The sequence below is a fragment of the Lipotes vexillifer genome, unplaced genomic scaffold, assembly GCF_000442215.2.
Source record: "Lipotes vexillifer unplaced genomic scaffold, Lipotes_vexillifer_v1.1 scaffold948, whole genome shotgun sequence".
NCBI classification, from domain to species: domain Eukaryota; kingdom Metazoa; phylum Chordata; class Mammalia; order Artiodactyla; family Lipotidae; genus Lipotes; species Lipotes vexillifer.
The window spans coordinates 2,848,479-2,872,710 of NW_006793764.1; the positions used below are offsets into that span (position 1 = coordinate 2,848,479).

Genomic DNA, 24,232 nt, shown 5'->3' on the forward strand with positions numbered 1-24,232 from the left:
AAGTAATTTTCCATTATTTGAAAACTATTTTTCCACTCATCAGAAAAGTAGCTCATATCATTGACAAATGAGTGAAGTTCTGACAAGTGTCTTTATTTTATTTTTGTCTTATTAATGTAAAGGAAAATACCAACCAACATCATGTTAGAACTACACCGTCATCTACTGCAATCATAAGTTGGCTGTGGATGCAGAAGTTCTACCAAAATCAACAAAAGCATTCTGTGACAATCCATTGGTTATATGGAATTGACAGTAAAGACTATTGCATGTTTTATTATTTTTTGTGTATTATGTGCTACACATTCTTTGCCACTAAAATTTATAATAAACATATATACACACAGACATTTTTTCCCAAAATTCTAGTTGCTAAACACTTCCCAGTACACCTCTCCTTATATGCCACTGAAGTCCATAAGATGTCTATTATAATTATCTTCAGTGATAATATTAACAAGAGCTAAAATGTATTCAACACAAGCGACAGACTTATTTATAAGAGTTACCTCATTGAATCCTCACAAATGCTGTTATATTGCTAGAGCCAAGGGGCCAACGAGGAGGTAAATTCAGGCACCTCCAGCTTTAGTGGAGAAGAGGACATTCCAAGGGCAAGAAGCATGGGAGACACTTGCGTATAAATTACTCACGTCAGCCTCGTGATAAACAAGGAAAGTCATCATACGGATAAAGAACAATCTCAGAGAGATGGAGTAACTGCCTAAGTGGCAGCTAAGTAACACTGGTTAGAGGGGGAAACCAGGAGGGGAGAACCAAAGCTTTCAGGTGCCTCTTCCTAAATCAACTCAGGTGTCGTATAACTACGTCATCTAAGGAAATGCTGTGGAGGCCTCTGAATGGTAAATACTTTGAGAACATTTTTATTAATAGCCATTGAGAAATTTCACATTAATAGGATGTAGACATGCATACGAAAGATAGGCATTATCCAAAATTAATAGCCTAAATCAAACTCCAAAAATGGTTAATTTAGACTTCTCCAGAGTAGGTAGAATAAATGGGAAAGGGTATGATTTCAGTGACAACTTTTAAACATTAATATTTGTATTTACAGATTGCTAAGCACATTTACACATATCAAAGAGTCGGGTATGTGAACAGTGTAAAATAATGGGTAGCCTTTTTTTATGGTGTTTTACAAAGTGCCTAACCATTTATTAGATGACTTATGTCTTTTTTCTGGAAGGTAGGATTTCTTGAGCGTGACACCTGGTAAATGGCTACATATCTGACCCCAGTAAAGTCAATGGTATTCAGAGCTCCTGAACACCAGCCAGGTCCAGCCTACAGAACTGGACGCCAGTCCTTGCAGGCACTCTCAACAGCAGCTGCAGAGCAGAGCCAGCATTGAACCTCGAAGGCATGGGCGAGGCCCTTCAGCAGTGACCAGCATCTTCCTCATGCTTTGTCAGGCTCCCCAGGCTGGGCCGTTCTGGTCCTTAGTCATTCGTAGACGCATACCACACCATGTCTGGACTGCATGTCCCACTGCCTTACCATTCTGTTAAGCCGGTATTTCTTTTTTCTTTTTTTTTTTTTAGGTTTTAGTGTTTATTTATGACAACCTGATATATTAACTTGAATGCCTATGACCATTTCTCTAAAATACTAGTTTCCCAAAAATTACATAGGAAATAATACATATGCAATTCATCAAAGTTTTATCGTGCTGAATATATTTGGAACTTATTATATTTCCTGCTCTTATTTTGCATAGGTTATTACAAACTTCTCCCCCAGAACTCTTATTTTTACAGTATATATTTTTAATAAAAATGGCATATGTTTAAGGTGTAAAACATGATGAGTTGCTATACATAGTGAAATGGTTACTGTAGTCAAGCTGATTAATATATCCATCTCCTCACATAGTTACTTTTTTTTTTGAGACTAGGAATTGGTTTTATTTACTCGAAGTTAGCTTGTTTCTTCACTAGATTATGGACTCTTAAAGGTAGGGACTATGTTTTGTGTCTGTTTTAGTTGGTTTGGTTTGATTTTGTTTGTTTTTAAGATCTACTCTGTCTGCAACTTTCAGACATACAATACAGTATTGTTAACTACAGTCACCATGCTGTCCATTCCATCCCCAGGACTTATTTTATCTTATAACTGGAAGTGTGTGTGTGTGTGTGTGCGTGTGTGTGTGTGTGGGGGGGGTGAGAGCACCTGAAATCTCCTCATGTAAATGAGATCATGCAGTATTTTTCTTCCTGTGTCTATAAGGCAGTATTTCTTAAACCACAGGTTCTAGAACCACCTGCTTCAGAAACAGCAAGTTGGTAAAAGTTCAGCTTCCTGAGCCTGTGAATTCTAGTGCATGGTTGTATGAGAACCACTGTTGAAGCCAATGGGGTGTCCTGACTTTTGATTCTAAAGCACCTAGTTTTATTCCTTAACTTAAAAGAAGGGTTTTGGTGTATAAAAGGACCACTGCGAGAGATAATTAAAGCTGAGCCATGATTTGGAAGCCAGAACAATTCCCAGTTCTTCTCAGAGATGCCAATACTCTATTCCCCACCCATCTCATCCAGCCACCTCCCATCCTTGGCAAACTAGGGCTCTGTTCGATTTCTCTCTCCTTAAACTCCTTCTGTTCCTAATGACTCCAGACAGGGTGTTGACCTGTCCAGCAGAGACCAGTAGTTTCTGTGACATTTTCCGATTATTCCAGTCAGAGCTTATAATTAGTTTGGCATTGGCCCGGCCACATGTGAGAAACCTTCATGTCATTATGCACCTCTTTGAAGCTAGCAGGCCCACGAAAAATCAATTCTGCTAATGGTTTTCTGATAGCCCTGAACAGTGATAATTACAGGGTACATCTGTGAGAGCAAAGCTGCCTTGTAATCTGTTTTCGTGTTATTTTTTTTCCAGCAGCTTCTGCAGACTTGATAGTAATTTGGATTTTGAGTAAATGATGCCACTTATGTGCTGAGGTGGTCATTTCCACCCTGTGCACGTTTAGCACATTGACATGAGGAGGACCTGAGTGGAGTCCGAAAGCTAAGGCACACACACTATCTAGATATTCCTGGTAGGCTCAACAAATGTTTGGGAGATTTTGCTGGAGTGCCTTACTTTTTAAAAACAGGAAATGTGGTGTTTAGCAAAGAAAAGGAATAGTACGTTTTTCAGGTACCCAAATTATAAATTTCCTGAAGGTTAAGTTTACTGGTGTTATGGGCTAAGGAAAGGAAGGGAAAGTTAGTGAGCCCCAGCCCACTGGCCAAGGCAGGGTTTTCCTTTAAGCATTTATACCACCTGTACTAGTTTGCTGGGGTGGCCATAGCAAAGTACCACACACCAGGTGGCTTGTCTCGCTGTTCAGGAGGCCGGGTGTCTGAGATGTTGACAGTGCTGCTTCCTTCTCAGGACTGTGGGGATGAATCTGTCTCATGCTTGTCACCTGGCTTCCGGTGATTTCCTGGCAACCTTTGGCATTCCTTGGCTTACAGAGGCATCCCCTGGTCTCTGCCTTTATCGTGACATGGCATTCTCCCTGTGTGCATGTCTGTGTTCAAATGTCCCCTTTTCATAACAACACCAGTCATACTGCAGTAGGGGCCACCCTACTCCAGCATGACCTCATCTTAACTAATTACATCTGCAATGACCCTATTCCCAAATAAGGTCACATTCTGAGGTACTGAGGGCTAAGTTGTCAACATACCACTTTTAAGGGGATACAATTTAACCTATAGCACCATCTCTCTGAATAAGGATTTCTTTTTCTGGAATCTTTTTCCCCAATCCTGCTAGGAGGTAAGTGTAAAGAGATTGCAGAGCATCTGACTACAAACCACCATCCGTGGGAGTCATGTCATTGAGGTACAGTGTAGGGGGTAAGGGTGCTGTGGTTCGGAATTATTTGTTCACTTTATCTTAAACCCTTATTGGTTCCATTGGCTTACACAGCACGGGCATTTCCATTTCAGCATACTGTATTCCTGATAGGCTGCTCTGACCTCAAACTTGGTTTTCTGGGGAAGTTGAAAGAGGGCCAACTAGGCTAAGGATCAAAGCTTTTGAAAGCTGGAAGGACCTTTCCAAGTTCAAAGCCCTGATTTTTACAAAGGAGAAAACCGGGGCTCAGGGCAGTTAAATGGCTTACCCAAATCCAGCACACACCACACTTAGTGCCAAGTTAAGTACCAGAAGCCAGCTACCCTGCCTCTTGTTCTAGCTTTATTCTTCCACATAGCATGGAGGCCATGGGTCCCCTGTGATTTAAAAGGTCCCAATTCCTGTTGCCTTTGTGGTGCGTTTCTCTAGCCAGAGTACTGTTTTCAGTGCATGCCACTTATCTGAAGGTGTTTGCATGTTTATATTTGATAATAATGATATATATATAGTCATTTTCCTCTCTTTAACATCTATCATCTCACCAACTTTTTTGAAAGCTCCTTAAGCCAGTGACTCAGCCATGTGAGAACTGTTTACCGACTTATTTTTCACTTTTAGCACCGTACCTGGATGAAGTAGGCACTCAGTATACATTTGAATGGATGACTTATAGTTTTGTGAGTAGAAAAGCAGATACTGTTTTTTTCATGCAGACAGTTCACTGTTGAAATATAATTTGTGTATAGTAAAATGCACAAATTCTAAGCATATAGTTGCATAAATTTTGACAAAAATGTGTACACTCCAGTAACCATCACCCAGATCGAGATAAAGAATATTCCCATCATACCAGAAGTTCCCTTCTGTCCCTTCCTAGTCAGGACCCCCCAAGGTCAAGGAGACATTCCCCTTTGTTTTCTCCTGGACGCTTAATAGTTTTAGCTTTCACATTTTGTCTGTGATCCATCTCAAATTAATTTTTGTGTATGGGGGTATCAGAGTTCCCCTTGCTGTTCTCTAATATCTATTCCTGCCTGTCTTAAGTCAGATAATCAAGACTTATTTATAGTAATAGATTTGTCATTTTGAAACAGATTTATATATGTCCTTTTTTCTTTTATATAATTAAACCATTGTTGCTGGGGATATCTTAGGAACATAGCAAAGGGTGAATTTTTTGCAGTGGTTGGACACTTGAGGGAATATGTGTGGCATTGCTCCAGAGTCAGGCCTGGGTTCAAATCCAGTGCCACCATTTATTAACTGTGGTTAGATACGTTAGCCTTAAAACTCACATGTACAAAATAAATAGGAAGAGACCCATCCTAACAGGGCGATCTTTATTTTTTTAATTTTTATTGGAGCATAGTTGATTTACAGTGTGGTGTTAGTTTCAGGTGTACAGCAAAGTGAATCAGTTATACATACACATATATCCACTCTTTTTTTCTTTTAGATTCTTTTCCCATATAGACCATTACAGAGTACTGAGTAGAGTTCCCTGTGCTGTACAGTAGGTTCTCATTAGTTATCTATTTTATATATGGTAGTGTGTATATGTCAATCCCAGTCTCCCAATTTATCCCTCCCCCAACCTTATCCCCCTGGTAACCATAAGTTTGTTTTCTACATCCAAGACTCTACTTCTGTTTTGTAAATAAGTTTATTTGTACCTTTTTTTTTTTAGATTCCACATATAAGTGATATCATATGACATTTGTCTTTCTCTGTCTGCCTTACCTCACTCAGTATTAGAATCCATCCATGTTGCTGCAAGTGGCATTATTTTGTTTTTTATGGCTCATATTCCATTGTACATATGTACCACATCTTCTTTATCCATTCCTCTGTTGATGGACATTTAGGTTGCTTCCATGTCCTGCCTATTGTAAATAGTGATGCAATGAAAACTGGGGTGCATGTATCTTTTCAAAGTACAGTTTTCTCCAGGTATATGCCCGGTAGTGGGATTGCTGGGTCGTATGGTAGTTCTAGTTTTAGTTTTTTAAGGAACCTCCGTACTGTTCTCCATAGTGGCTGTTCCAATTTACATTCCCACCAACAGTGTAGAAGGGTTCCCTTTTCTCCACACCCTCTCCAACATTTATTGTTTCTAGATTTTTTGATGATGGCCATAGTGACCGGTGTGAGGTGATACCTCATTGTAGTTTTGATTTGCATTTCTCTAATGATTAGTGACATTGAGCATCTTTTCATGTGCTTTTTTGGTCATCCTATCAGGAGGATCTTTGGTGATTAAATGAAGTAATGTCTGTAATGCAATCATCACAGTATAAACATCACTGTCAATGAGGACTGCTAGCTTTATTTTTTTTTAATATCTTTATTGGAGTATAATTGCTTTACAATGGTGTGTTAGTTTCTGCTTTATAACAAAGTGAATCAGCTATACATACACATATATCCCCATATCTCCTCCCTCTTGCATCTTCCTCCCACCCTCCCTATCCCACCCCTCTAGGTGGTCACAAAGCACCGAGCTGATCTCCCTGTGCTATGCAGCTGCTTCCCACTAGCTATCTGTTTTATATTTGGTAGTGTATATGTCCATGCCACTCTCTCACTTTGTCCCAAATGTGTGTGGGAGGATGTTGAAAAGAAAAATAAATCTCCTAGAGATATATGGTGGAAAAGTTCCCTGAACTTGGACGGGGGTTCCTTTTTGAAAGCATTCTCCCTCCAGCCACCACCCACACACGTACACACGTTTTCCTCAGAGGGAGGGCCCTGACCTCCTTCCTCTGCTTGCTTCTGAAGCTGCTGGTCGCAGGAGCTCAGTTGCTGCCAGCTCTCTCAGCAGCTGTGGCTTCCGGTCCCCAGAACTAATAGACCTGGCAGCACACTGTTTGCTTCTCTCTTCACCTGCCAGTTCAAAGCGCTACTCTTTGTGTTCTGTCTACAACAGTGTTTGTGCCTCAGGTGTCACTTACGCAGGGAGAGACGAGGATTAAACCCAAGTGTTAGACCCATAAGGCAGCCATTGCTCAATTCCAAAGAGAGAGCCTGCCAGTCTGCTTGCCTTTATTAGAAACAGGCAGCCTCCTTGTCTAAAAACAGCCAAAGTGGGAAAGCATGGAAGTGGCTGAAAAGGAGAGAAGACAGAAAGAAAGCATCAGATCCTTCTGAAAGCCTCCTGTCTGGCAGGGTAGGTTAGGAAGGTGAGTGGTAAAGCATTCTGGATGCAGTGACCATGGCCAAGGGCTTCCCACTTCTCTGGGTCCATACTTGGCGGGAGGGGCGTGGTGGGGAGGGTCTTACAGATGTGCCTGTACACTCAACCAAGGAGCCTGGCATGAAGGAGATGCTCATCCTGGCACAGGCATGAGACTTGCTGCAGGCCGACACTATCCCAGCTGCAAATAGGCACCCCGGTGCCAGGGCTTCAGAACTCCAGACCCTAGAGCAGCCTCCACCCCCAAGCCACCCCAGCCAGAGGTGAGCTTTTCCAAGAGGGGCATGTGGCCTTGCCTTGATCATCACATCAGAAGTGCCTGAGTCATGCTGGGGTGGGCCTGCCCATACGCAGAGTGTGTCTCTAGGACTGAACAAGTATTTGTAGCCTTTAAGTGAGACTAGGCTATACTTGTTGGTTTTCTCTGCAAGTAGAGCTTTCCCGTCCACATTTGTTATCATCAGTCAGTGTTCCGGTAGCTAAACTTAGACTAGCAGAAAAAGAATTCTCTCCAAAGTGTTATGATAAATCTGTCTATGCCAGCAGACCTCCTCAAACAAACACCCCCTCCCCCCACCCCCAGGAAACAAGCAGAGTCCCGGAGGTAGAAGTCGTAGTGATTCTGCAGGTAGTTTATACAGAAGAGCATTACCCTCTGTCTGCCTTTCTTTCACTTGCATGTTCTGACTTGGTTCTCTTGATGGCCCTGGGAGGTGGGCTGGACGGGGACTGCCATTCTCACTTTCAGAGGAGGAACCAGGACCTCAGGGTCATGACTTGCCCAGCGTTGTAACTAATAATCCGAGAAGCAGGGCTTGTATTCAGGCCTCCACACTTAGTCCAGATGCTCCCTAGGTTCTACCCACATGGTATTCAGTCCATTTCTAAAGGGCAAAAACCTCCAACCATGAAGCAGACTAAAACGTGGTAGGAATTTGAGCAAAAGTTTAAAAAAAGAAAAAACAGAGATTCCAGTTAACCTTGATGATGGGAACATTTTTCTTTGCATGGCCCAGCAATCATGATTTTGAATCCAGAGAGGGAAATGTAACCCTAACACACTGTTGGCCAGGCATTTACAACATGTACATAGTCATAATAATATAAACTCTGTGTATTGATTTTCTAATTTTAGAATCAATCCATGGACAAAGCAGGAAAACTTGGTTATAGCTACAAGATAAGAATAAAGGAATATAAGTATGAATAGCCAAGACAAAGTAAAGATTTTTAAAGATCTTTTTAAAGTGTATCTAATACAAAATGAGAGAGGAAAGCAGGTACAAAGAGTAAATAATATGGGAAATTAAAGATACATGGTTTGTGGTTGATGGACTAGAAAAAGTTATTAAGTATATGATTTACAGTTACACAATAAATAAAATATAAATAGCAAATGTTGGGAGGATGTAGGAAGTAGGGGTAGGCAAACATCCTTTATATTGAATCAATAGATGCTGCCTTGGGTTGAGAATATATTTTATTCCCTGATTCATCAAAAGATATGAAGGGAACCACCAGAAGGGCTAAAAAGAGAAATGGTGAAAGGTGCCACCTTTGGGGAGATGACTGGGGTGCAGGTGAGAGCAGGAGGTTGTTTATTTCATCATAAGTCATCTGTATTGTATGATACATTATGATGTTACTTTGACAGAAAAGAAATTAAGGCAGAGAGGATGACTTTCAAAAGACAGAAACTGTGCTTTTAAAAGACAAAAGCCATGTGTTCTCTGAGCAAATGCCTTTTCGAGAATTAGCTACAAAACACTCATTAGGTCTGCAAACAGAAATCAGAGTGTTCCAGGCTATAAAATGACTGATGTCTGTTTTCAGCAGTCCAGCCAGGCTAATGCTCTCCAATGAAGCCAAACTGATGTTGCTGGTAACAGAAAGGAGCATTTTTGTGAATGACAGAGAAGCCTGTGTGGCATCAGAGAACCATTAATGTCAGCTCCCAGAGGGAGCTAGGAGGACAATAAAATTCCCCCTCCTTGGACTGCTCTTACCTGTGACAAGTTTGTGATGTGTGCAGAGACCAGAGCACAGAGCAGCTGAAGAATATTGGCAGTTCCTCTGCTTTTACAAGGGAGGAACAGAACTAGATAGATTAACGGTTTCCTGAGCGCCTTGTTGCAAATTAGGTGCAATTAGCCCTCAGACAGTCTCAATTGAGGGAACTGTGGCAAAACTTGATGGTGCAGAACCCAGGCAGCCAGCCAGACTTTTAAACCCATTCACGTAAAATTGCTTCTAGACATGGATCTTCCCAAGCTGCAGGGCTGAGGAATGGCAGGCCCTCTGACTGGATCGCTGGGTTTGGGAGGCATTCTACCCAAGAGAGATGCTCTCACTTATAAGTGACCCCTAAAACGGAATCTGGAAAACTCTCAGCCAGAGAAATTAGAAATTGATTCCAAATAGGCTTGTGCCCAGGAAATCAACAGTGAGTAAGAAAACAGGGCAATAGCAAGAATGTTTCCCAGTGTCAGAACTGAAGAGCAATTGAACATGAAATTGATCAGTGACATAAACATTTAAGTGAAAATCCCCTTTTTAAAAAAAATTTATTTATTTTTGGCTGCGTTGGGTCTTCGTTGTTGTGCGTGGGCTTTCTCTAGTTGAGGCGAGCGGGGACTACTCTTCGTTGCGGTGCGCGGGCTTCTCATTGTGGTGGTTTCTCTTGCGGAGCACAGGCTGTAGGCACGCGGGCTTCAGTAGTTGTGGCACATGGGCTCAGTAGTTGTGGCTCGCGGGCTGTAGAGCACAGGCTCAGTAGTTGTGGCGCACGGGCTTAGCTGCTCCATGGCATGTGGGATCTAACCAGATCGGACCAGAAATCGAACCCGTGTCCCCTGCATTGGCAAGCGGATTCTTAACCACTGCGCCACCAGGGAAGTCCCGAAAATCCCTTTTAGAACATATCTTACCTTTCTACTTGGGACATCTTCAAAGAAGGAGGAATTTGCTGTCGGCTAGGGATGCATTTATTGAGGTTGGATGGTTTATTCTTACATTACCTCCCTACTCTTTTAATAATTACTCTTCATTAATTTTTTAAGTAGCAATGACATACACATTCAAAGTATAGTATACAGGTTCTTAAAGCCCAGATAATACTTTATGTCCTTATGTGAAGCATTTTCATGTATAACCTTTACTAACCTTTTTGCTAAAAATAACATAACGGAATGTTAAAATGAAATATTTTTACTATCAGTTTCACCAGAGACCCAAAACAAAAGCAAGGTGTGAGACTGCAGGATATGCAAAGGAAGTGGTCAAAAACCATTAGCTGACCACCACCTCCAGTCCCTAAAAGAAGTTAGAGAAGCCAAGAAGAGTTGGCAGTTTGAGTGTGATCTTTGGAGAGAGCTGTCAGGGAGTGTGGGTGCCTGTCCCAGCCCAGGGAAAGGGACTTCGGTGGGGCTTCAGAGGGCTTGCTGGTGTGTCCCATGGAGTACAGGAGACCTGGGTGTGCCCCCTAGTGTCTGACTCATGCCTGAGACCCCAAAAACTCCAATGACAGAGCCCGGAAAGTGTGCTGCTTGGACATGGTCTGTGCCACTCACTCACTTCTCTCCCTTCTGTGCTTTTATTTTCTCCTTGGTGCTTTTGACCAACGTAATATGTATTTGACGTATTTTTCTCATTATCTGTTCTCCTCAATGATATGTAAGTTCCATGAGGCAGAGATCTCTGTTTATTTTAATCTCTGCTGCATCCTGGCACCTAGAATACAATGTGCAACAATGGCTGTTTGTGTTGTACGTTCGTTATCACTCATCACTCCAACAATGCTGCATGTTTGGTATTATTATTCTCATTTTACATGTGGGAAACTGGAGTTCAGAGGGGTTAAGAAACTCATCCAGTATCACACACACAGCTAAGAGGAAGAGCCAGAATTCAAAGCCAGGCATCTGATTCCAAAGTTCATGCTCTGCCTGGAATGCCTTATCTGCTCAGGTATCCTTTTCCCTAGAGTGTATTCTCATTCTTTCTTGGGCAGTAGGTAGGACCTAATCTAAGAGTTTTAGGGAAGTAAAATGCCAGTTCTGTACTCTGATCTCACTCAGTACATACTGAATAATGAAGGTAACAAATATTTTTTAAACATTAATCAATTGGTTATATAGCTTTTGCTATTTTTTTAACATCTTTATTGGAGTATAATTGCTTTACAGTGGTGTGTTAGTTTCTGCTTTACAACAAAGTGAATCAGTTATACATATACATATGTTCCCATATCTCTTCCCTCTTGCGTCTCCCTCCCTCCCACCCTCCCTATCCCACCCCTCCAGGCGGTCACAAAGCACCAAGCTGATCTCCCTGTGCCATGCGGCTGCTTCCCACTAGCTATCCACCCTACGGTTGGGAGTGTATATATATCCATGCCACTCTCTCACTTTGTCACAGCTTACCCTTCCCCCTCCCCATATCCTCAAGTCCATTCTCTAGTAGGTCTGTGTCTTTATTCCCATCCTAACCTTAGGCTCTTCATGACATTTTTTTTTCTTAGATTCCATATATATGTGTTAGCATACGGTATTTGTTTTTCTCCTTCTGACTTACTTCACTCTGTATGACAGACTCCAGGTCCATCCACCTCGCTACAGATAACTCAATTTCATTTCTTTTTATGGCTGAGTAATATTCCATTGTATATAATGTCAGATTATTCTGAGTGCATTTAATGGGACTTTATAAATGCCTGATTATTTATATAGAGCTATATATTTATATGTCATTTTGCTTTAAGTATTAAAACATTGGAAGCTTAAATAGCTTTGTTGTTCTTGTGAACTATTAGATATTCATTATTTTTAATAATGAATATCAATTACTTGTTTTAACTGTGGTAAAATACACATAACTTAAAATTTAGCATCTTAACCATTTTTAAGTGTACAGTTCAACAGTGTTAAGTACATTCACGTTGTTGTGCAACCAGCCTGCAGAACCTTTTCATCTTGCAAAACTGAAACTCTATGCCCATTAAACAACTCCCCATTTCCTCCCTCCCCTCAGCCCCGGCAACCACACTTCTACTTTCTTATCTCTGTGAATTTGCCCACTTACATGAGGAAGTAGGTGGAATGATACCACCTATAGGCTACTGTGAAAAATGCTGCTGTGAACATGGGTATATTAGTTTTAGGGTTACCATAACAAAGTACCACAGACTGAGTGGCTTGAACAACAGAAATGTATTTTCTCACAGTTCTGGAGGCTAGAGGTCTGAGATCACTGTGTCAGCAAGGTTGGTTTACTCTGAGGCCTCTCTCCTTGACTTGTAGACGGCCGTCTTCTCCCGCTATCTTCACGTGGTCTTTGTGTGTCTGTGTCCTAATCTTCTCCCCTTCTTATAAGGACACCAGTCATATTGGATTAGAGCCACCCCAATGATCTCACTTAACCTTATTCACCTCTTTAAAGAGCCTATGTCCAAATACAGACACATTCTGAAGTACTGGGGGTTAAGAGTTCAAGATATAAATGGAGGGTTGGGGGAGGCACACATTCCAGCCCATAACACTGGGGCAACAAATATCTGAGACCCTGTTTTCTGTTCTTTGGGATATATACCCAGAAATGAGATTGCTGGCTCATATGGTAACTCTTTTAACTTTTTGAGAAAGATAGATATGTGGCTTATAAAGCATATTTTACCTACTTACTTTTCCTCAAACCCTTCTGGCCATCATAACTCTTCTCAAACAAAAGATGTCCACAGCTCACATCAAGCTCACAACAATCCTGCATGTTTGGTATTATTATTCTCAAATCCTGCATTTGTTTATTATTATTCTCAAATCTTTATTAGTATTCTCAAATGTTTATTATTCTCAAATCCTGCATTTGTTTTTGCTGGTTTATATGATGATTTTCAAGCTCCTAGCTACATTGGCTTCAGCTCCCTCAATTTCTGCAGTGGCAAATTTCTAAAATTTCATCACAGATGACCATAGAAAAAGTGTTTAATTGGAAAACAAAGTTTATATCCTAGCTCTACTCAACTGCGGTGTGACCTTGGGCAAGTTACTGTGCCTCCCCGGGCCTTACTCCCCTCATCAGCGAAGTAGGGATGTTGGGCTGACACATACGCAGAGGGGCCAGGCAGAGGTGATGCAAGTGGGTAGAACAGGCCAGGTGTGACGCCGAAGAGAGCAGTGGGGACCCTGGGGAACCAGAAAGGACATGCCGCAACCTCATCGCTACTCAGAAATGTGGGCTTAGTGTTGCCTGGTCTTCTCGTTTCTCATAAGAAGCTGTGGAAAACTGCGTTTGGTAGGAATTTCCTGTTTCTTAATTTAGCAATCATTCAAATTAAAAAAAATCTCCTTGGGCCCAAAACACACTTCTCTCAGCCTGACTGGGTCTGTGGGCCAGCAGTGTGCATCTTCTAGGCAAAGCATCCTCCAGGATGAAGGTCCCCTTACCTCTGCTCATACTTCAGCAGCACTGGCCCTGTGACACTGCACATGGTCCCCAGGCTTCCCCAGCCTGCACGCAGCATCTCTCCACCTCAGGCCTTGAAATCGCAGAGCCCAACTCTCTCATGTCAGGTCAACTAGAACTTTTTTCTCTATTAGGAGAAAGAAGCTGTTTTCTGAATGACCGGCAAATAAATCGGGGGTTTATTCAAAACAGATAATTCTAAAATGTATGGAACCTAAAAATATCTATTCCATCACATTTCTGATATTTCTCATACTATGTACTGAGAGATCAAGTTTAGAATCATGACCCTTGGTGGGAATATACGTTGGTGCAGCCACTATGGAGAGCAGTTGGTGGGAATATAAGTTGGTGCAGCCACTATGGAGAGCAGTATGGAGGTTCTTTAAAAAGCTAAAAATAGAGTTATGTGGTACATATGATTCAGCAGTCCCTCTCCTGGGCATATATCCAGAAAAGACAAAAACTCAGTACGAAAAGATGCATGCGACACAATGTTCATAGCAGCACTATTTACAATAGCCAGGACATGGAAGCCACCTAAATGTCCACTGACAGATGAATGGATAAAAAAGATGTGGTGTGTATTATGTATGTATGTATACACACACATAATGCAATATTACTCAGCCATAAAAAGAATGAAATAATGCTATTTGCAGCAGTATGGATGGACCTAGAGATTATCATACTAAATGAAGTAAGTCAGACAAAGACAAATATCATGTGATATCGCTTATATGTGGAATCTAAAATATGACACAAATGAACTTATCTACCAAAACAGAAACAGACTCATAGACACAGAGGACAGACTTGTGGTTGCCAAAGGGGAGGGGGGAAGGGATGGACTGGGAGTTTGGGGTTGGTAGCTGCAAACTATTACATTCAGAATGGATAAACAACAGGTCCTAATATATAGCACAGGGAATTATATTCAATATCCTGTGATAAAACATAATGGAAAAGAATATAAAAAAGAATGTGTATATGCGTATAACTGAGTCACTTTGCTGTACAGCAGAGATTGGTACAACATTGTAAAACAACCATTCTTCAATATAAAAAAAAGAATCACGACCCTTAGGTACCTCATGAAACTTTTTTAAAACTTTATTAAGATATATTTCACATACTACAAAATTCACCCGTTTAAAGTATAGTTTTGTGGGTTTAGTATATTCACAAAGTTGTGTAACTGTTACCAAAACCTAAATTTAGAATGTCTTCAATGCTTTAAAAAGAAACCCCACACCCAATAGTAGTCACTCCCTATTGCCCCCTCACCCCTGCCCCTGGCAACCACTAACCTCCTTCTGTCTCATAGATTTGCCTCTTCTGTACCTTTCACCTAAATGGAATCATACAACATGTGGTCCTTTATGACCAGCTTCTTTCACTTACCGTGTTTTCACGATTCACACATGTTGTTGTGTATATCAGTGCTTTGTTACTTTTTATTGCAAAATAATATTCCATTGTATGAATTATTTATCCATTCATTAGTTGGTGGACATGTGGATTATTTCCACATGTTGGCTATTATGAGTAATGCTGCTGTGAACATTCATGTTCAAGTTTTTGTGTAGGCATATACTTTCATTTTCCTTACATATATACCAAGGAGTGGAGTTGTTGGGTCATATGGTTTTGAAGATACACCAAACTGTTTTCCAGAGTAGCTGCATCATTTTACATGCCCATCAGCAACGTAAGAGGGCTCTCACTTCTCCACATCCACCCCAACACTTTATCATCTGTCTTTTTTATTATAGCCGGCCTAGTTGGTGTGAAGTGGTATCTCATTGTGGTTTTGATTTGCATCCCCCTAATGACTAATGATGTTGAGCATCTTTCCATGGGCTTATTGGCCTTTTGTGTATCTTTTTTGGAGAAATGTCTATTCAGATCCTTTGCCCATTTTTAACTGCCTTTTTGTTTTTTTACTGCAAGTGTTCTTTATACAATCTGGATATAAGTTCCTATGAGCCTCACTTTTGTCCCCCAAATTTAAGGATGCTCAGGATATTCTACTTACTAAGATAGGAATTATTCTAATACATGTGAGAAACTGTAAATAACAGGAGGTTTGTGGGTTTTTTTAAATATGCTTGTTTGATTTTATCAAATTTGGCCATATGCTACTGAGGAAATCTGGTATTTTTTTCTGTAATCATATTATATCTTAGCTAAAAGAATCGATAAATGTACCTATTAAACCCCAAAGAACACTCTATTTTTTTTTTTCTATTTTAATTTAGTCTTAACCATGCTAGTGGCTCACTCATCGTTTCCAAAAATAAAACAAGTATTAGATTGAAAAATACTTGCAAAATGGATTTACTCCTAGGGAGGTGAACTCTGGATCACAAAAGGAAAAGAAAAAGAGAAGGATTACTTTTTGCTGTATTTTATACTACACGTGGTGCTATTAAAAAATTAAATTTAAAAAGAAAAAGCACTTCTAGAATATTCTTGGTTATACCCTTAATCTTAGGATGGAAATAATTAAAAATCATAAGGAAAAACTCAGACAAAACGAGGTAAACTTAGATTTGAACCTCATCAAATAAATTATAAGTTTACAAAATAACCCAGAAGACAGTAGAGATTTTTTTAATTGTATCAAATGTGAACCATACATATTTTCCGACCACTTTGTTTCTTGCTTTGATGTTTAAGTAGATAAAGCATTCATCTCTCTCATAAGGCTTAACCAGGCAGGACTGTTCTCTACACACGGGATTAGCGAGTGGCATCTTAGCAGTTAAAAGGCAAAAGCCAATTAAAACCCATCACTGCATCCTTGCTCTTGATCCAGAAAATAACCTGAGCAATGTTCATTACCACACAGTGCCTCTCCAAACAGCATCCCTTGAAACCTGATGGTTTACTTAACCCAAGAAATCTGTGAAGGTTTACAATATAAAGTCATCAGCTCAATGGAAAAAAGCCACATTCACCCTGCTCTTTAAAATCAATCAAAACAGACTCTGTTTCGCACATTGTATAACCCATCTTGGGTTTTTGAAAAGCAAGAGGACTTTTTACCTGTGTCCAGAACTTAAAGAGAAAATATATCAAGCCAAGGTGAGGTGGCTTTCATCTCTGAATGTCCACATTCTCAAATATCACCAAATGGAAGACCTATGGGAGATCCCCCCTTCTCATTCCTCTTACTACTAGTCTGGATTCTTACAATTTTGCATTATATGTTATATAAATGAACCTGATTTAATAAGATCCACACAATTCTTTTGACAATTATTTTTAATATTGAAAACCTCAGAATTTCTATTTCATGTATCTTCAGTTAATAGGTAAATATGTACACAAGTAGAATTACGTGTAGTCCCCAGACTAGGGGAGGGCAATAGTCCTCAATAGTTGCCTGTCCAGCTGGGAAGCTCAGACAAGAAGCCCAGAGGATGACTTAGATGGAGAGTTTTCAACAGGGTGAGCTCAGAGCTCAGCCCGAAGGGGTGGCAGCCCTGGTGATGGGGAGTGAGCGAGGAGGCCAGTCTTCTGCACTCGGGCTCTCAGCCCTAGTGCCCGCTGCCAGGTTTGTCCCACGTGGCCGACAGCCAGCCCCCTAGCCCACCTCTTCTAATATCAACGTCACACTCTTCCACCATTGCTTGTAGATATTTTGTTCCTGCAAAACCATCACGTGGAAATTTCCACAGGTTAAAAACATAACTAATTTTTATTTCAGTGGGGGAAAGATTGTACATTCCTTCAATCCTTCCTTCCTTCAATCCTACAAGCCCAGGAGGTTGGGCTTTCACCAGCCCCCCGTGCTGCTTTGAGAACCATGGGTGTAATTGAACGTTTCATGCCAAAAAGAAAAAGAAAAAAACAATAGAAAGAAATCATCACTGCTATTGAGGCACAAGGTTATCTTCTATAAACTAGCAAAGCATCAGTACTGTTGAGAGAAGAATTTAAACAGTGAGAGCTAACTGTTCAGAGTCAGAGATGACTGGTGGGCCTCTAAATTCCCAGCAGTCCACCCTCACAAGGCGTGGAGCCCACAGATCACCTCTCAGAAGTGTGAAGTGTCTCACGCGCTGAAGTTGACGGAGAAAAGGCACTGTCAGTAAAGCCAAATCCTTGAAACTCAAGTGAGCATCTCTCTAGGTATAACCATATTTCCTTCAAATGCCCTAAATTTGTTTTCCTGCCCCAAAGCTTTCCCACCTCAGCCACCACTTTGGAGAAGTCCTTGGATTTTGTTCTGAAGGTCACATGCTCATCATTCTTCTTTATTTTTCCAGTAAAGGGTTACCTTCCAGTTCAACCTTTACCTTGGAAGAGGGGACCATCTACTTGGCTTCTGAGCCAAATGCTCTGGAAATGCAGGATGATAATGCCTCCGTGCTTGATGTCTATTTAGTAAGTAATTTCTGGTTTCTTCCCCTTCCCCTCCCGGTTTACAAATGGGCCTGGGCCATGGTGCACACAAGAACAAGTTCTGTAAGGTCAGACATGCTTGGGTTTTAAAAGAAATAATAGCACCCTGTCACTTCTACAAGTGGCGTGTCTTTTCACAAGCCATGTCGTCCCACAGTTCCTGTAGAACAGCGCACAGAAGAGTATCTAGCATAGAATCCTAAATCACTGTATGTGATGAGAACAAATCCCCTACTGTTGAAGCCGAGTGGGGCGCCTCAGGGTCACTGCCCACAGAGTTATGTCTTCTTTGACTCAACTGTATCCACTTGTGTGTGAATCTTTTTCGCCTTGGGCTTACTCCCTTGATAAACTGGTAGCCTAAGAGGCACAGAACCAGGTTATGAGAAGAACCTGAATTCAGTGCCAAATGATCTGGACTCACTCCCTCCCTCAGTTGTCACCAGCTGTGTGATCTGGGCAGAAACTTCTCCTTACCGAATTAAGTCATATGGACTGTGCCCAGGCCCTAGCTTGGCTAAGGCCCTCTGCCTCAGCTGGGAAACGTTCTTTTTCCATTCGGGTTCGTGTAGCCAAATAATGAAGCTGAAGCTGAGATCAGTGCGGCACAAGCTTGATTCAATGGCCAAAAAATGGAGAAGCGAGAACTTAGTTCACAGATCAACTTCTCACCCACGTGGTGAAAAGGATTGTATTTTAAAGAGTAAAAGACAAAGGGGAGGAGGAGTGAGGCTCCTGATGGAGAGGCATGTGCATTAGTCCACCTGGGAAGGGGCAGGGCTTTTCGAGGGAGTGGGGTGCCACTCTCTTTTTATCCTTTTTTGGTCCTTAATCTCCGGTCGTGGCCACCAGTAGGTGTATCATTTAATTCGCTAATGTAGTAAAATCAGCGTATAGTGAGACTCAGGGTCTGTCGGAGGTCAGATTTGTCACCATCTTGGTCCCTGCTGGTTCCATCTGATGTTTTTGTCTGTCTCTCCCTATAACTTCCTTTCTTATCTCCAGACCCTGTGACTTAAAGATTTATGTTAACTCCTGCTAAAGGTGGGGGGTTGGCGGGTTTTGAGCAAGGACCTGGCGCAGCTCTGGCAACACTCTATGTGTCCTTATCGGCCAAAGGAGGGAACTAACACCTGCCCTCCCTACCTCACAAGGCTGCTTGGAGGATTGTGAGTGATCACGTATGGGAACACCCTTTAGTGCGCCTCAAGCTGCCTGTGGAGGCTTAACTGAATTGTTAGCTGAGGCCCAGAAAGATACCCCGATGGTCTGGACTGCAAAAGAGGAGACTGAGTATTTTCCTTACAAAGTACATCTCACGCCCATTCTGCACGCCCCTTCCACCTGCACAAAGTCTCGTGAAACGGGCAAGTGCTGATTCCGAGTTTGCTACTTCTGAAAGCTTTGCCGAGCCTGAGCAAACACTCTCCATCACTCTCCATGTGCAGGCTCGACCTTGGGCATCACACCACTCGGTGTGTGTCTACAGCAGCACATCTCCACGCCCCCATCCTCTGCTTCCCCGTATCCCCTAGCCTTGCACTGTATCTCCTCAAGTGTACTCTGCAGGACATCAGCCCCAAATTGCTACTCCTCAGCCCAAAGCCTGGCAGCGTCTTCCCACCTCTCCCAGCACAACATCCAAAGTCCTTAAGGCCCTATGCCTGTCTGGTCTCCCCCGCCTCTCTAACCTCCTGCCTTACTCTGTGCTTGCAAACGCTGTTCCAGTCACACTGGCCTCCTGGGCATTCCTCCCACAGAGCAAGCACATTTCTGCCTCAGGACCTTACTGTTTCCATCTGGACACTTTTTCTCAGCTGTCCCATGCTTGCTTCCTCCCTCCCTTCAGGTCTCAGCCCAAACATCTCTTTCTCAGATGAGCTTTCCTTGACCCCCTGTATAAAACAGCAACCTCCTCCCCACCAACCATTGTGAGAGGATTTTTTCGTTTTTGCACCGTAAATATCCCAGTTGTGGTACACGGTCTTTTTGCACTGAACAATACTCCTCCCCACACTGCCTTCACTTTTTTTAAAAAGTAGGTTAGGGGCTTCCCTGGTGTTGCAGTGGTTGGGAGTATGTGGTTGGGAGTCCGCCTGCCGATGCAGGGGACGCGGGTTCGTGCCCCGGTCCGGGAAGATCCCACATGCCGCGGAGCGGCTGGGGCCCTGAGCCGTGGCCGCTGAGCCTGCGCGTCCGGAGCCTGTGCTCCGCAACGGGAGAGGCCACGGTGGTGAGAGGCCCGCGTACTGCCAAAAAAAAAAAAAAATAGGTTACTGCAAAATCCTTGCAGAAGAGTTGGCTCCCCTCCACAACCAAGAAGATAGGGAATTAACTAGGAAAAAATATACGGTATTTTTCATCCGGAAGTAGAAATCAGGAAAGCTGAAAGACCAGGTGAAATCTCATCTTCCTGAGCTGAGGGTTCATGCCACTTGCGTGTATCTTTACAAAAAACCGGGTCTGCACCAGCCGGGGGCCTGTGATACTCCTGAGTGGAATGTAAAATCACAAGGTAGTTAAATGGCAATGCTGGCGCCAGTTCCTTACCTGTTATCCCTTATTCCTTTGGTAGAAAAGTTATCTTGTTCATTGTTTTGATTGTTCCTCCTTGGTACCATCAGTTTTATTTCTAAGAATGTTGCTATTTATGTGGTTTTATTAGTGTCTAACTTTATTGGGTTTTTTAAATGTCTTTATTTGAAATTGAAAAGCAAAGCACTTCAGAAAAGGATAACGCTTCCTCAGAAGCCATAGGGAAAAGCCACAGCATTTAATTGTTGCTTGTATTGAGAGCATTTGAGGACCAATTAGAAATATCATGGGCCTTTAGAACTGAAAGAGATAGCGGTGGTGGTTAGCTGGCTGGTGTGGTCAGCTGAGCAGTCTTCCTAGCACAGCGTTTGTTGTGATTCAGAAGCGTTGGAGGACAGGAAGGGAGAGGGAAGTCGGGCTGTAGGAGGGTAACAAGACAGACAGTAGAAACTTTTCTCACCAAGCTTGGAGAAAAACTGATCTAGTTTCATCTTATTTTATAGCTAGTAACAATAAGCTGTGAAATATTTTGGAGCATTTTCTTTATTTTGTTTTACTGACGTATAGTTGATTTACAATATTGTGTCAGTTTCTGCTGTATAGCAAAGTGATTCGGTTATACATATATACATTCTTTTTTATATTCTTTACCATTATGGTTTATCATAGGATATTGAATATAGCTCTCTGTGCTATACAGTAGGACCTTGCTGGTTGTACATTCTCGATATAATAGTTTGCATCTGCTAATCCCAAGCTCGCAACCCATGCCTACCCCACCCCCCCTTCCCCCTTGGGGGAAGACCACAGGTCTGTTTTCTGTGTCTGAGTCTGTTTCTGTTTGGTAGATAAGTTCATTTGTGTCCTATTTTAGCTTCCACATATGAGTGATATCACATGGTATTTGTCTTTGTCTGACTGACTTTGCTTAGTATGATAATCTCTAGGTCCACCCACGTTGCTGCAAATGGCATCATTTCATTCTTTTTTATGGCTGAGTGATATTCCATTGTGTATATATACAACATCTTCTTTATCCATTCCTCTGTCAGTGGACGCTTAGGTTGTTCCTGTGTCTTGGCTATTGTGAATAGTGTTGCTATGGACATAGAGGTGCGTGTGTCTTTTTGAATTAGAGTTTTGTCCAGATATATGCCCAGGAGTGGGATTGCTGGATCATATGGCAACTCTATTTTTAGTTTTTTAAGGAACCTCCGTACTGTTCTCCATACTGGCTGTATCAGTTTACATTCCCACCAACGGTGTAGGAGGGTTCCCTTTTCTTAGAGCATCTTCTATATGCCTAGCACTGTCCTAAATACTTTATGTATAGTAACTCATTTAATCTTCACAACAGCCCTATGGGGCAGACATGGTTACTATCTCCACTTTACAAATAAGCAAGTCAAGGCACATGGCGATTATGCTATTTGCCCCCAGTTTTGCAGCCAGTAAGCAATAAAAGCTGGGATTCAAACCAGTGGAGATGCTCAGAGCCACACTCTTAATTGCTGAGCTATGCTACCTGTATTAGGAATTATGCTGCCTTAGATCTTTTTTGACCCACGTCCTAGAGTAATGGAAATAAAAACAAAAATAAACAAATGGGACCTAATGAAACTTCAAAGCTTTTGCACAGCAAAGGAAACCGTAAACAAGACGAAAAGACAACCCTCAGAATGGGAGAAAATATTTGCAAACAAATCAATGGACAAAGGATTAATCTCCAAAATATATAAACAGCTCATGCAGCTCAACATTAGAAAAACAACCCAATCAAAAAATGGGCAGAAGACCTAAATAGCCATATCTCCAAAGAAGACATACAGATGGCCAAGAGGCACAGGAGAAGCTGCTCAACATCACTAATTATTAGAGAAATGCAAATCAAATCTACAGTGAGGTATCACCTCACGCCGGTCAGAATGGCCATTATCAAAAAATCTAGAAACAATAAATGCTGGAGAGGGTGTGGTGAAAAGGGAACCCTCTTGCCCTGTTGGTGGGAATGTAAATTGATACAGCCACTACGGACAACAGTATGGAGGTTCCTTTTGTCTTTCTCTGTCTGATTTATGTCACTAAGCATAATACCCTCCAAGTCGGTCCATGTTGTTGAAAATTGCAAAATTCTCATTCTTTTTTATGGCTAATATTCCACTGTGTGTGTGTGTGTGTGTGTGTGTGTGTGTCACATCTTCTTTATCCATTCATCTATTGATGGGCATTTAGGTTGCTTCCATAACTTGGCTATTGAAAATGATGCTGTAATGAACATAGGGGTGTGTATATCTTTTTGAATTAGTATTTTCATTTTCTTCCGGATATATACCTAGGAGTGGAATTGCTGAATCATATGGTAATTCTGTTTTTAATTTTTTGAAGAATCTCCATACTGTTTTCCATAGTGGCTGTACCAATTTACATTTCCACCAACAGTATACTAGGCTAGGGTTCCCTTTTCTCTACATCCTCGTAACACTCATTATTTGTTGTCTTTTTGATAATAGCCATTCTGACAGGTGTGAGGTGATAGCTCATTGTGGTTTTGATTTGCATTTTAGTGATGTTGAGCATCTTTTCATGTGCCTGTTGGCCATCTGTATGTCTTCTTTGGAAAAATGTTTATTCAGGTCCTCTGCCTGTTTTTTATTCAGGTTGTTTATATATATAACGTTGAGTTATATGAGTTCTTTATACATTTTGGATATTGACCCATTATCAGACACATCATTTGCAAGTATCTTCTCCCATTCAGTAGGTTGCCTTTTTGTAGCATAGGATTTTGAACAATAATTATAATGGCCAATATGAGTACTTACCATATGCAGGCACTATCCCAGTGCTCTTCCTACTCTAGCTTTCATGAAGGTATGTGTTATATTTGTCTCCAGTCATGCAGATAAGGAACCTGAGGCTTAACTGATCAGCTCTCAGAGCTAGTAAATGGCAGAGCCAAAATTCAAATCCAGCTCCTACCTACGCCCCCTATCACTGTAGTGTTAACCATGAAGCACCGTATCACTAGTTGTTACTGATTGATTGATGTGTCCATCTCATTGGAACCATGCTCCTCATGAAGGTGAGAGATGGATCCAAAAAAGAAGTGAGGGCTTCCCTGGTGGCGCAGTGGTTGAGAGTCCGCCTGCTGATGCAGGGGACACGGGTTCGTGCCCCGGTCCGGGAAGATCCCACATGCCGTGGAGCGGCTGGGCCCGTGAGCCATGGCCGCTGAGCCTGCGCGTCCGGAGCCTGTGCTCCGCAGCGGGAGAGGCCACAACAGTGAGAGGCCCGCATACTGCAAAAAAAAAAAAAAGAAGTGAGAGTAGTTTTTATAAAATTCCACTTTCATCTTGGTTTCCTTTCTATTTTTTTCAAGTTTTAGTGCCACAGTTCTTAAACCTTTTAATCTCTGAATCCCTTTACATTCTAAAAATTGAGGATCCCAAATAGCTTTTGTGTATGTGGGTTATATCTATCAATATTTTATATTTTTAAAATGAGAAAATTTTAAAATATTCATTCATTTAAAATAGTAACTATTAACATGTTAAATAAATTTTTATGAAAGTAACTTTTCCAGGGCAGAAATAAGCTTAGTGAGAAGAGTGGCATTATTCTACTTTTTTTGCAGTCCCTATTGTCCGAAGAAGCTGGATTCTCATAGCAGCTTCTACCTACATTGGTCTGGCATGATCTGGCACACGACTGTATTCAACTGGGCACCCATGAGAGGGAATGAGAATGAAAGGGCAAATGACA

At 41.7% G+C, this 24,232-nt stretch overlaps 1 protein-coding gene across 2 annotated transcripts in view; it reads left to right on the forward strand.

Annotated features, from left to right (window-relative positions):
* The window catches only part of PIP5K1B (phosphatidylinositol-4-phosphate 5-kinase type 1 beta), a 337,996-nt gene that overhangs the window by 296,292 nt on the left and 17,472 nt on the right, over positions 1-24,232 (forward strand). The window contains exon 15 of one of the 2 annotated variants that reach the window (XM_007466769.1): positions 17,800-17,917. The exons of the other annotated variant lie outside the window; for it this stretch is intronic. Coding sequence (XP_007466831.1) covers positions 17,800-17,917 — 118 coding nt within the window. The remainder of the gene's footprint in view (positions 1-17,799; positions 17,918-24,232) is intronic. 2 annotated transcript variants of the gene reach the window in all.